The 14804-nt window shown below is 43.4% G+C and overlaps 1 protein-coding gene across 7 annotated transcripts in view; it reads left to right on the top strand.

Moving 5' to 3' along the window:
* Positions 1–14804, top strand: part of NBEA (neurobeachin) — a 564577-nt gene that overhangs the window by 263905 nt on the left and 285868 nt on the right. For 6 of the 7 annotated variants that reach the window (XM_083169798.1, XM_083169794.1, XM_083169792.1 and 3 more), the window contains 3 exons: positions 1862–2294; positions 6544–6695; positions 9745–9871. In XM_083169798.1, the coding sequence (XP_083025924.1) occupies positions 1862–2294; positions 6544–6695; positions 9745–9871 (712 nt within the window). The remainder of the gene's footprint in view (positions 1–1861; positions 2295–6543; positions 6696–9744; positions 9872–14804) is intronic. The other variant, XM_083169793.1, reaches the window with a different exon arrangement.

The raw sequence follows: 14804 nt of genomic DNA, 5'->3' as shown, positions 1-14804 counted from the left end.
GCATGCGTGCAGGGTTTGAAACTGCAATGAAAGCAGTTTGCATTTTTGGCGACGGACCGTTTTGTGGGAACGGTTCGGACAATGCAGGGGTGTCTGGACCGCTCTGGACTTGACACTCATCTGTGGCGGCCCAAAACATGGCCAACCTGCCTGGCTTCTTAGCTAGGCTGCACAGACAGAAGGTAGCCTTTATTGTGCAAGCACTTGCACTTCAGTGATGAGGCTGCAGAACTACTACTGACTTTGAATCGGGCCCCTTATGGGAACATTATGTTCATGTCATGCTTTCTAGCTCCACTATATTCCCTCAAGCTCCCCTCATTTTGCCTCTGTCAATAGCATTAAACAATTTTCTAGTTTTGGCAATTTTCCTTGATTATAAACACATGTACTCTCCATCTGCAAATAAAGACTCGTCCCATACCCACCATTTTACCTCAGATGGGCAGCTGGTTGCGTCTCTCTGCATGGAAGCTCACACCAGGATTTTAGATTCATTTTTAAAGTTTGTGGATGATCTGGACGCATGAAGTTATCCCACAGAGAGGGCCGATGTGTTAACAATGAGTGTTCTAGATGAGGGTTGAATGCCCTAATTACTACTGTATGTAGAAGAGAAAGCGAGGTACAGCAGTATCAACATTTCTGGGGATTAAAAAAATTATATAAAAAAAAAAGGGGGAAATCCCAATGATTCGGCATTTAGTATTTCTGCAGTTCTTACCACTAGCAGTTCATATGACAAAGTGTTTGGGACTGATTCAGTTCTCAGTGATGGGTCGGACCTTACCACAATGTCTGGCTGCGCACACTACCATTTGAAAATGGGGAGGAAACTATTATACCTGTGCACCTTTGCTTGAAGGAATTCAGCCATGATGGATGGTTCGATAGTACACTGTTGCACATCACCTAGAATTGATTATCCCCCTTTTAATTGCTCTCACATTCCTCCAGCAGATATCTGCCTGTGATTTGTTTCTAAATACAAGTAAAAACCTGGAATAAAAATGTGGCTGATCAGCTCTGGCAGCTTTCCTCAGGACACCATGGGAGAGGTTTACTGGGTATATTTACACTCCTAATACATGTATGTTCCTAGGGTGAAATTTAATAGTATGAGAGATTCAGAAAGTGAGAGATTTTGTAAGAGATCTCCAGTTTTTTTAAAGTGGCAATCATTTACACCGCAAAACCAAACTGGTTTTGCAGTGTAAATGATTGCCGCTTAAAAAAACCTGAAGATTTCTTACAAAATCTCTCACTTTCTGAATCTTTCATCCTATTAAATCCCCCCCCTAGTGTTTAATCTTTTGTTCTAGGAATTGCCTTACTCCAACCATCTTGTAGATGCAGTTTTGTTTTATGTTACTTGTTCTTCTGTACTTCTCTGGCTAACCTAGAACCATTTGGGTATGTGAATAGATTTACATCCCACATCTAGCTCCCCTGGGTGGAGACCTCTGCTCGGTATTCTTAAACTGGTGTCACCAAGTGACCCTGTCCATCAACATGTCCCTCTGCACCCGTCTCTCTCTCTCTTTGCAGATGGCACACTTTTGGCCTTTGTCACACTGCCCTTTACAGACCACAATGCCTATTCATCTAAGGGTGTATTCCCAGTTGTATTAATAAATTAAGGTCATTTTTTATATGTATAAATAAATATCTTTATTTCTTAAAATTCTTCAAGTTATACGATCACTTCTAGTGTTGTCCTTCATTTGTTTTCTTTAAGGTGGTGATTAAATGCAGTACTCTTGAAAGTGACATACGTACCTGCATAAAGGCTCTGATAGGTTCGGGCTGCTGAAGTCTTGTGCTTGTTGTCATTGATCTTGTTTTGTCCTCCTTACTGTAGACACACCGGCCCTGTTTCCGGACATCAAGGAGAAGGAAACCCTAACGCCGATTGAAGAACTTCATTTGCAGAGCTCTATTCCTCACACAGATTCCGGCATTGGAGAAGAACACATCAGTAGTATATTAAATGGAACTGATCTAGATTCCAGTATCAGCCCAGACTATATGGGGGAATTACTGTCTACGCTATCGGACGTGAAGAAGTCGCAGGAAAGTCTGACTGAGAGCCCAAGTGAAATGATGAAACCAGCTCCCTCCATATCCAGCATCAGCCAAAGCAAAGGCATCAATGTCAAGGAGATCCTCAAAAGCCTGGTGGCTGCTCCCTTTGAGATGGCAGAGGCTGGGCCTGACCCCCTACCCTACCCAGATCCTGCACTGAAAAGGGAAGCACAAGTTATTCTTCCCATGCAGTTTCATTCATTTGACAGGTATGCTTTTACTATGATGTTCCACCGAAGTCATGATGTTCTTCTACGGCTTTGCAGCCAAGTCTGAATGATTTCATTATTTTTGTTTTTAAATATACTAGACCATTATGCTGCTGCTATGTAGATATCGGTGGAAAACGCAGGAATTTTAGAAGGAGTTTCCAAATGTAATCCAAAATCTCCCACCCTGCAGCGCATTGGTGTATGTACGGGAGTCTGGGGGAGCGGTAACAGCCCTAAAACTTGGTCTTTTTTATACACTGGATACTGTATGGATACAGAATTAATAGGTAACAGAACAGATGGTCTATAGTATCGGCTGTTTCAAACATTTAAATAAGATAAGTGGTCAGGAAGAGGTTAAACATATAATATAATAAATACGCAAACATGCAGATGGAGCCGCTGTCATTTAGGCATGGGATGGCGGATGATTCGCGTCCCCTTACAACGGAGCTCCCCGCCCAATCTCTCCCCCCCCCCCCCCACACACACACACACACACACGTACACATGTTTGTCTATAGATATGGCTCAGTAGGAGGCTATGTAACGTTCCTGGATCTATACAGATGTGTCCTCATACAACTCCCCTATACATAGGTGCCGATTCTGTGGGTGCTCAAGGGCCCCAGCACCCACGGAAATTGATAAGCACCCACGGGCCCGAGTCGCGCTGCTGGGCCGCCATATTAGCTTGTTAATTTGCAGCTGCAGCACCCGTATCACCAGCCCTGTAGCCTGGCAAACAGTATGCCGGGAAGAGTGTACTCCATCCGCTCTTTATTGACCCGGCGGCTGCCACATAAAAGATGCTGCCCAGCGCCATTAACAGAGCTGACAGAAGCATCTTCCCGGCATTCCTGTGCATGGGGGTACGTACGGTTATCACAGAGAAACAGCTGCAGGTCCACAAGTTATGTGTAAAAAGAATTTGAATATTGAAGACAACTGTGCTGCGTATTGGTATTATTTTTTGGCCACGCCCCCTTCCCCTTGAAGCCACTCCCCTATATTTTTGCCTTGAGCACCCACCAGCAAAAACATAAATCGGCACCCATGCTCCTATATGTGCTATATAGAATGGCGTGAGATACCGGATGCGATGAGATGCTCCACCACGAGTAGTTATTCCCAAGCTTGAGTACATTATGGGGAATTCTGCATATTCATTTGCAAATAGTGTACAAATTTGCTGATAGGTGCTAAGTACTGTATTTAGGATTAGTATTTCTGTGGCAGAGGAACTTGTATAATGGAGCAGATTAGACATAACAATGTGTGGCATGTGGTAGCCACAAATAATCATGCCTAATATGTTACTTTATACCAGTTCCTCTACCACACAGAATATTGATCTGAAACACAGTACTTATGAGCTTATACAGGGGTTGAATGCTGTTAACACAGCCACTCTGTCTTTTGGGCCCGATTCAGACCTGAACGCAATTCTGACAATTATCGGATGGTCATGCATGGTACGCTGTGCACATGCGTGAGCCGTCCGTTGGAAGGCAGCCAGCATTGGCTAGCCATCGCTGGCTGCTCGCAGGGTGATTACTGTTTGGTGGCGGTAACCCTATATTGGGCCTTATTTTGGTTCATTCTTTTTGACAAAATCCTTCTTAGATGGGCAAAACCATGTGCACTGCAGGTGGGGCAGATGTATCATGTGCAGAGAGAATTAGATTTGGGTGGGGTTTTACTTCAAAGTGAGATCTATATTGCAGTGTAAAAATAAAGCAGTCAGTATTTTCCCTGCACAGAAACAAAATTACTCACCCAAATCTAATTCTCTCTGCACATGTTACATCTGCCCCCCTGCAGTGCACATGGTTTTGTCCATCTAAGAAGGATTTTGTCAGAAAGAATGAACCAAAATAAGGCCCATTGTCTGGGAGTGCACCATAAAATGCAGACATTCCCCGGTCATTGGGAGGAAGCAGCCTTCTTCCACCCACAGTCATCACAGCGGCGTGTAAGTTATGGCTGTGAACAGAGGGGAAAACTATTTGATGGTGAGTAATTGCAGATGGTTTCCCCCTCATGTGCACGGTTTCCCCTTTGCAGCCTTGCACATGGGCAGCAATTCGCTTGTGCGGGGCGACATTTACCTGATGGTTGGTAATAAGCTAGGTCGTTGGCATCAGAAAGGGGGCAGAGCGTCTTCGGGGGGAGGCAGCACTTGGAGCTGTCGCTGCCTCCTCCCTATAGTGACCTTGACCTGGGTTATCTGTTTACACTGCCCAGCAACCCAGGTGTGGCCCGTGATTTAACTCTTCTCGCTTTTTCTCAGAGCACAGAGACCCGAGTCGCCCCGGCTACAACACGGGTCAGACCCAGGTTATTTGTGTGGCGGGAAAAGGGTATTAGTGACCAGACCATTGCACAAGAATTGGAGTAGGTTTGTTTTGAAGTGAGGTCATCTGGTCTGACACCTGATAAACTGTAACACTGCATATATGCAATATGGTCAACATCTTGTGATGTCTTCAAGGACGAGTGACCCTTCCCATTTTTTATGTAGATTTAAATAGCAAATATTAAATTCACAAAAAATGCACATTTGCTATGTCACTTCTAAAGTTATTTAAATGAGGTTTCCATCTTGAGGTGGCTGTACTGAATTGGGTATGTATTGTATTTCCAATGGTATTTCTAGTCTGTTCTATATTATTTCATATTTATTACTCCACTTCATTTTGCTGCTTTCATTATAGTGTGCTGCATAGTAAGTAGCGCTCTTTGGCAGTGTGAATGCTGTCCGGTGTCTCCAGCCAGGTCGAGGTGGGAGAATGTGGAAAGGCCTTGTGTTCTTGTTAGGCCCATTATTGCTCGCGAGTGAGAGAGTCCGTGAAATGACAACACCAAGATACAAAATAGGCTAATACGGTTCAACAAAAGCCACTTCAGTGTATGTAATGTATGCAGCAGCTCAAGTACTATCGAATGTAAATGATGGGATATTGATGAATGGAGGGGATTGAGGTCTCGGGGGCCCTGATGACGGATTGAACAGAAGCGACCCTGCTCCACACGGAACTGAGGCCTGTCGTCTTCACTGCTCAAAGCCATAATGGGAGGTGGCAGTCTGAAATGAGTTGCCACGGCAAAGAGTATTATTTTTGAAATGCTTTCACACAAATCACTAGGCCCTGCATACAACTTCGTTGCATGCTTTAATGTCATCAGAAGGCACAAATTGGTGTGTCTAATTGTTTACCACCTGCCAGCAAAATGAGCTGCCAGCTTGCCAGACGGGTTTGATTTTTTGTCAGCCATTCAGTCGATTTAGAATGACAACATCAAAAATGATCCTTCAAACTCCGAGGCCCTGCGAAGCCTTTCAGGCACTTCTTCCTCACAAGTGCTTTTGGGCAACTGCAGTTTTCAATTATTTTTCAATATAGCTCTTCCTAGTGCCTCATCTGTTCAGGTGTACGTGTAATTACATGATCAACTACACCACTGAGGTACCTGCAGCTGGGTCACTGGGAAATGCTTTACTGACAATCCTGGGTGCATAGGATTAAAAGGCGGTTTTGTTGATTTGGAACTTGTCTGATCTCAACCAGAGTCTAATAAGGTTTTTTTCTTAAACTGCAAAAAATATAAAAATAAATCACTTTGTTCCAACATCACAAAGTTCAGTATGTGTGTTTGTGTATATGTACTGTATGTATGTACTGTGTGTGTGTGTATATGTATGTACTGTGTGTGTGTGTATATGTATGTAGTGTGTGTGTGTATGTATTTACTGTGTGTGTATGTGTATATATATATATATATATATATATATGTACTGTGTGTGTGTGTGTTTGTGTATATGTATGTAGTGTGTGTGTATATGTATGTACTGTGTGTGTGTTTGTGTATATGTATGTACTGTGTGAGAGTTTGTTTGTGTGTGTGTGTATATATATATATATATATGTATGTACTGTGTGTGTGTGTGTGTGTGTGTGTGTGTGTGTGTGTTTGTATATATGTATGTACTGTGTGTGTGTGTGTGTGTGTTTGTATGTAAGGTCTTTTTTTTTCTGCATGTGATGGGACTATGGTGTAAAATTGTAAAAAAAAAGAGCCATATGTTACACCTCACAGAGCGTCTCCGTCATGCTGTGCGCCTCTCCATGTGGCTTATCGACACCCAGTAATTCCATATATGTATATATTTATATTTATTATAGGTATTGAAAGGTGGCACACTATTAATGTTTGTGGTTTCTCTGTGGCTTGTTCCTTACAGAAGTGTCGTGGTACCTGTGAAGAAGCCTCCACCTGGTAGTTTAGCTGTGAACACAGTCGGAGCTGCAACCGGGGGCAGCCTAACCCCCAGCACAACACCAAATATTTTTGCTGCTACTGGAGCAACACCCAAAAGTATGATCAATACAACAGGTATATGTTTCCTTCATGTCATCTCCCATCATTTATGTGTTGGTGTTCAGTGGCATTGGTGACTTTGTCTGGTTTCTTGAGTGGCAGAATACAGCAAAAGGAACATTCCTATACTGTCATTTTCTAATATTGTGCTCCTGGAGAGGTGGTGGAACTATGTCCCCTGTGCCACCTCATTCCTGCCCTTCCCCATTAGGCAGAGCACAAGGCCAGTGGTTGGATTTTTGGCAACCCCCCTTCAAACTATAATGCTTTCCTGCTTGAATTACTGTTCAGGGCTAAGGTGGGGGTTGAACTAGTTACATTCTGTACCCAGACATATTACAGCCTATGTCCTGCTTGGAGCACTACAATCCCCAGCATGACATGTTCACAGAATCTCCTCACGTTTGAATTGTCCTTTTCAATACATTTGAATATCTAAAGGCCAGATAATTATAGAGGGGTAAGCATTCCATGTAACTTGCTCAAAATCTTAGTGTCCTATATGGCAATACACAAAAACAGGGGCACATTTCTGGGAAGTTCTGGGACTCTCCCCGAAAATTGGGGACATTGGTGGCAATGTAACCCTTTCATTAGTTGTACTTTATAGTGGATTGTAGGGGGTAAGTTTCATAGGAAGCGGTACATCTGTCAGACCAGGCTTAGGTCTACAGTCATTAGGTCAACCCCGGAAGGTCGACTGGGTCAAGGTCCACATGGGTCAAGGTCGACATGACTTAAGGTTGATATGGGCCAAGGTCGACATGGTTTTAGGTCGACAGTCATTAGGTCGACATGAGTTTTTTACAGTTTTGTGACCCAAATGCACTATTTTATTCTCCCATCACGCCCTAGTGGATGGCACATGTCGGGTCAAAAAACAGTGAAAAACTCATGTCGACCTAATGACTGTCGATCTTGGCCCATGTTGACCTTAAGTCATGTCGACCTTTAACCCTGTCGACCTTGGGGCCAGTCGACCTAATGACTGTCGACCTAAGTGTGGTCTGACAGATGACAGTTTCCCGTTTCAGATGACCAATGGGAGGCCGAAGTATTGCAAACAAGTAAGCTTTATTTCCGGCTGACAGGCATAGTCAGTGTAATAGCTTCTTACAAAGGATTCCATCAACAGTTCAAATATAACAGTTCAGCTTACTTGAAGGCAGCAGTGCAAACAGGCAGAGTATTCACCGCAGTATGCGTGTGCAGTTTCCTCCAGGACAGAGAGAGCTGCTAAAGGTGCAGTCTCTCTTATACATTACCTCCTACTATCTATTCTGACCTGGTTTTTATACCTTAGCTTGTCTTAATTAAGGAAAGGGTGTGCTTTCTCCCTGAGCTGCAGTTATGTGCTATTCCCTCATACCAACTACATTGTTTTCTGCGCTGTGATGTCACCTGTTTCCTGTTCTGTCCTGTACCGCTGTATGCCACTCATGTATCCTGTGCATTCTCCTCTGTAATACCATGGAATACTGCTTTGTTATATCACCTGATATCCAGTACGGCTTTCTTGTTTTGTCTTGGTTTAGACAGTACTGTAGTGTGAGGAAGAAATGGCTTCTGCTTATAAATCTGTTTAAATGTAACAGGTCATAATGAACAACCATACAACCCTCCCCAAGTCTCAAACTAAATGGGGGTTTAACTAGATGAACATGGCAAGAAACACACCAAAAAAAAAATGTTTTTCAATGAAATTATATAAGGCTACATGTAGAAGCCATGTGTGAGGAAATGTACGCCATGAGGTGCAGGTTTTAGAACCATGTTTTTTTAGCCGGAATAATGTGAATTACTTGTTTCCTTCATGAGATCATCAGTTGAGTAGCAGATCAAGTCTTCACCCACTTTACAGGGTCAAGCCCCATACACACTAGCCAACACGGCCGATGCCAATATAGTTTAGTGACTTCACCTGGAGCTGCTGAGCATGTAGGTTGTTGGCTATATAGCCAAATTGACCATCATGTCCAGCAGATATCAATCATCCTTAACGATATTGAGTGCATACTAGACGATATAGTGAACAGTATCGCTCAGAAAGCCTGAGCGATATCTTTCACTATATGCTCTAGTGTGAACGGGGCTTAAATCCCCATACACATTTGCTGATCTCCGTCAACACCGATATTGGCAGCGGTGGAGTGCTGGCATTGACAAGTGTTTACACACATGCCAATGCCGACGGGTTGTGAGGGACGGAGTCAGGAAGGTGTCTGTGGGAAAGCGAGGCTGCAGCATGGCCGTTGTTAACTCAGACCAACCTCCTCAGAACATGCAAGACGAGGGAGGGGTCATTAACAAAGCGTGGAAGCGTGCGTCTTAAACAGTATTCAGTGGACACACTAGGCAATATAGCAAAGGATATTGCTCAGAAGGGCCCTTCTGAGTGATATCTGTTACATATCGCCTAGTGTGTGGTGTTTAAGTGACCAGGAGAGTGGCCGGCAAAACCTTTCAGTAGTGTAGGGTCTTCATTCACCAGATTCTAGGACCAGATGACAACTGTTCATTGTATTACGTTATGTCAGAACACAGAATTGAAAGGGAGTACCTTATTTTTCACATTTCTAGATATTTTAAACTAACTTATGTTGCTTTTACAGTTCACATCTATGTTGTGTACAATATATTTATGTAAAATCTGGCTTGGAAAAAAAAATGGTGTAATAAGCATGGTAGACTATCTTTTCACTTACGCTTTGCGTTAAGTGAAGAGAGAGAATGTTGTAGCTTCGTTTTCGAGAGTATGAGTTTTTAGTGTTCAAGGAAAAAAGCTGTGGCTTTTGCATCACAGCACTCTGTATACTGAGTCAGAATTGGTCTTACTCATATATACAAGTGTCACGTGTTAAATTAATCAGCATAGTCTCCTGTCACTGAGGCGCATTTTCAGGTAAAAAGATGCATCTTACGGTACATTGTGTAGAAAGTGATGTGACATACAATTTTACATAACTAAATATATTGTTTTTTTCTCCACTGGTATGATGTGTAATACATGTGTATCTGTCTCTATCTGTATGTTTCACTTGCCGAGGTTTTGTCTCTAAAACAGGTGCTGTGGATTCCGCCTCATCCTCTTCCTCCTCCTCGTCTAGTTTTGTAAATGGTGCTACAAGCAAGAACCTACCAGCGGTGCAAACTGTGGCTCCCATGCCTGAGGACTCTGCAGAAAACATGAGGTAAACACTGATTATCTGGGACTGTGGAGGCATATAGGGATACACATGAATATTTGTACAAAACGTACACACACTACTGTACATGCAATAGGAATTCACCCATTCTACCCAACACATGTGCTCTTACTTACTGTTGTCACTGGTCTCCCATGGGACTCACAAATCTGCAGCCCAGGTGGGTAACTATATAATTGCTGGATCCTAAAGGAGAGGAAAAACAAAGTTTTATATTTTTTTCTTAAATTTCAATAGTTTTATTGACACCTGTTCATTTACATTATACCATTTATATGGCTGATTTAGCTCGCCGGGGCTATCCTATTAGCCCCAACTGCCAACACTTATCAGGGGTCCCTGACGTGCAACCAAAATAAGTGCAACAAAAATACATATGTCTGCGGGTTTTGGCAGATCCTGTGTATTTTCAGCAGAAAATGACGGTCTTTCACACAAGACAATAGGATGGGAAACCTCAACAACCCCCTGTTTTTCAGAAGCAGTACCCCATTGGGTATGGCCATAGTGTCTTACACATTCAGAATGTTATGCTGCTTTCAGACCGCATAACTGGCTTTGACCCTGTATTTGGAAACGTTTCCAAAAACGGGTCTGCCAGATAAAACCCCTTTCACACCGCAGCACTTAAACGGTATATTACCGTTTAAGTGCCGATTTTTTGACACTGGCAGACCCGTTTTTGGAAACTTTCCAAATACAGGGTCAAAGCCAGTGCAGCCTTCAGCCCTCCCCTCCGTGCAGCTCCCCCCCCCTCTCGCGTGTCGACCGAGAGCATGTCGACGCCCCCCGCGCATGTCGACGCCCCCCGCGCATGTCGACACGCGCGGGGGGGGGGGCTCCAGTGCTGTGAATACTTAATGAGCGCTCATTAAGTATTCACTGTGCTGAATTTAGGACCCAGCTCATTGGCTGGGTCCTAAATACCGTTTCAGAACCGATTTTGAGCCTAAAATACCGGTTCTGAAACGGGTAGGACCCTGCATTTTAACCGGTTAGAAAAAACGTTTTTTTCTAACCGGTTAAGTGGTCCTGCACCTTTCAGACCGCACACATTACCGTTTTAAAACGGTAAAAAAACGGCAATATACCGTTTTTAAAGTGCGGTCTGAAAGGGGCATAACAGTATGTTTCAAGTCGAAGTTAACTTATTTAATACAGTAATTTAAAATCACATTCAAATAATAAGGTGTATCTCCTAATAAACAGAAATCTTTATTGCAATGAGTGCAATTACTGTTGGCATCAGGTTTGCAGATAATGGGCCAGATGTACTAATCTTGAAAAGTCATAAAATATAAAGTACCAGCCAATGAGCTCCTAACTATTATGATACAGACTGTATTAGACAAATGACAGGTGGGATCTGATTAGTGGTTTATCACTCTCCATTTTATCATTTTTGAGACTTAATACATCTCGTCCAACAAGTTAATATGCTGCACCACACACCTCGCTATCCATAAAGGGGTACACGCGATGTGAAATGGGAAAAGATCTCTATAGAAGTATGCATATTCACCTGAGGTGATAACATCTCAGGGCTACAAAAGGGATGTGGGGAATCAGCTCAGAGGTCAAGGTTTGCAGTATCCTACATAATTTGTCAGCAACTGATCTATAGAATTAAAGTTGTAGAAGTGGCAGGGAATGATAACAAGAATAAGAGTGGAGCAATTGTAGAGCCCCAGCTTTCCTGGCAGGAAGCAGCAGTTCCTGCGGAGTCATTAGCGTCAGCCTAGAGGAGGTCCAGCTGGTCGGAGACCCAGCAGACCTACCCTTAAGTCAGGGGTTCCCAAACTTTTTTGAATCTCGGCGCCCTAGAGCATCAAAATATTTTCAAGGCACCCCTAGGCCAGGGGCATAGATATCGTAAGGCAGCCCCTGCTGCTGCTTGGGGGAGCGGGGGCTGCGTGGGCGCCGGGTGCTGGCACCAGCCACTGCCCTCCGACCATCTACTTACTGTGCCCCTGCCTCCCCCGCCGTGTCTGTATCGCCGGGAGTTGGGACCGCATATCTACTAACATGCGTCCCGGCGCCTGGCTCCTTGAGTCAAATGTACATAACAAAATGGCCGCCTCCTTAGAGCAGACCATTTTTTAAGATGCTAGAGGAGGCAGCGGCGGCCTCCTCTAGCATCCTTACAAACGGTCTGCTGTAAGGAGGCGGCCATTTTGTAATGGACATTTTACTCAAGGAGCCAGGCGCCGGGAGATGCAGTCCCAACTCCCGGCTGAATATAGACGCGGCGGGGGAAGCAGGGTAAGAACAGCGCTATATTTATCGAGGGAGGGGGGCGCCGATATTATTCGGGGGGGGGGGGGGGGGGCGCAAAAATTGGCACTATGCCCCTGCCCTAGGCCAAATGCTTCTTAACGAGAAATTCAGAAAAAATATATTAAATGAAGTGCATTGTGTTTATATGTCACAGTTATGTGGTGAGGGACAGGATCTGCTCCTGTTTGTCCACATATATTATGATTGGCAGCCACAAGCACTGGTTTTGCCTGGTACATTGACCATAAATAATATGAATTGATCCTGGTCCACCAACCCAAGGCATCCCTGCAAGTGTCCTGAGGCACCCCATGGTGCCTAGGCACACAGTTTGGGAACCACCTTTAAATACAAAGGGGTATGCCCCATGAATAAGTGGAGTGATCTGTTCAAGACCACAGGCATATCTTCATAACATATGATAGAAGGTGGCAGCTGGATTTCTGCCTACTGTTGTCTCCACAGAAATCTGTCGGCAGCAGTTGTGCCATGTAGCTGTTATTGGCCATGTATAAATGTGTGTTTTCTGTGGCAGACAGACACACACACACACACACACACACACACACACACACCCCTCCCAATCCTCATAGGCACAATACCTGTTCTGTCATCTTTCATTTTAATTCTAACTAAAAAGGGAAATGTTGGGAGCCGCCCATTATTCTGTTACGAATATCTATAAACATCCTGTCTGTTTCATAAAATTGACCATATAAATATAGCCTATAGTTTGTTATTCTGTCATCGTTTGGGGCCCTCTGGGAATGCTGTCTGAAGGGCAATTTCTAGGTTTGTGATGAGTATAAAAGTGGAGCTCATGGCTAGACCTATTCTGTCACCTGTATAGGGCTGGTCTATAGGCCTAGTCATTTCCATGTTCTTCACCTATGGAATAGTCAGGGGGATATTGAATCCGTTCTAAAGTTTCTGCCAGTTGGAAAATTTGCACTTTTTGACAATTTTCAATCAGATTTACATTGAATCCAATTCCCGATGTTTGGAATGTGCAGCCAATTTTAGAGTCAACTTTAAACAATGTCTAGCCTGCATCAGCGGAAGTCCCGTCCGAAATGGCTGCATTAAATAAAATCCAGACAACACTGAATTACCCCCTTAGACTAATCTAGATCCTTTTTTGGGATGAATCCACTTCTAAAAATGACTAAAAGGGTCACTGCTATATATATCTTTTGCTTCGTCCTGCACTCGGACAGAGAGTTTGTATGTTGTGCTGTAAGAATCTGCCCTCAAGTGTTTCCAGTCCTACCCAATTACACTGCGCAACAGCATGAATGGGCCGCTATTGACCCAGCTGTACTTGAGGAACAGGAATACATGCACAATGGTGTACTATGGAATCACAAAGCAAAAGCTGAATACGACAACTACAGTATGTCACCAGAACTTTGCACTTTCATGTATCTGCCAATTCTGCCATGGTGCTGTGAAATCTCATGCTCCTGATCATGCCTACCGTTCTCTTATATATATATATATATATATATATATATATATATATATATATATATATATATATATATATATATATATATATATATATATATATATGAAATACTATACTGTATATCATTAACCCACTTTTAGAAGTACAGCCATGTATAATAATCTCAGATCTTCTGTCCCATTCAACTATAACCATTGGTTAATCCAGGATTCCACATCATGTATATGTGCGCCACCCCATTTAGGTAGATGCTTGCAGCAAATGTAGTCTCCATCTTGCCCATCCTTTTAGTGTGTAAATGTAAGCAATAACATTTATAATCCATTATAATTTGGGGATCAGAATAATTTTTGGCAGGTTTGAATAACCCACACCGGAGCAAATCAGGAAACCCCATTGATTTGTCCTGGGAATTAGATAAAGTCTAAAGGGGAATACACATGAAGTAATTTTCACCCCGTTTCGAAGTGATCTGACTAGATGGCTTAGAAATAGAGAACAGATTGCTCGTTTGTATGGTCCCGTGCATCGCCATCGTGCTTGCACGGTCTTTCCTGCTAGATCGCAGGGCTTTGCCTATAAACAATAGGCAAAGCCCCGCTCTGCACAGATCACGGGTGTACCGTGATCATGCTTTAGCCCGTCGCTCAGCACAGGCTCCCCCTTCGCCCCATGTGTACAGGGCTTAAGTCCCTTTATAGGAACAATGATATCCTTGTAAAGCCCTATTTTACTTTTATACTGGTTTCCTATTTGTGATGTGTTGAGAAATGTTCTACAGTGATTGGATGTTACAGTGAATTAGGTGTTCGTGGTTAGTGCATCTCTCTGAACATAAGGAGACTGTTGGCATCTCAGTGTACTTTAACATTAGGGTTCTTTGACAGTGATCTATCCATCAGAGGAAACCTAATCCCAACCCAAAGACAATTGGAGTCGCTTTAAGGCTTTGCCAGCCAAGAGTCCAGTACCTAAGCAGCATCTTGCAAAACCAATTATTGGTCATTGGCATAGCAATCAGGATGTTCTCATATATACTCCTGATTGTGCATGCATGATTCTGTCCTACTACCTGTGCGTAACGGGGATAATAACCTGAGATAGGAAACCACACTAGCATTAGACTATGATTGGGGTGGAGAGGGGAACATGTATTTAGAGAGAACTTCTGCA

The sequence above is a fragment of the Crinia signifera genome, chromosome 2, assembly GCF_055691185.1.
Source record: "Crinia signifera chromosome 2, ASM5569118v1, whole genome shotgun sequence".
NCBI classification, from domain to species: Eukaryota; Metazoa; Chordata; class Amphibia; order Anura; family Myobatrachidae; genus Crinia; species Crinia signifera.
The sequence above is the reverse complement of the archived record's forward strand: the minus strand, read 5'-3'. Positions and strand labels throughout refer to the sequence as shown.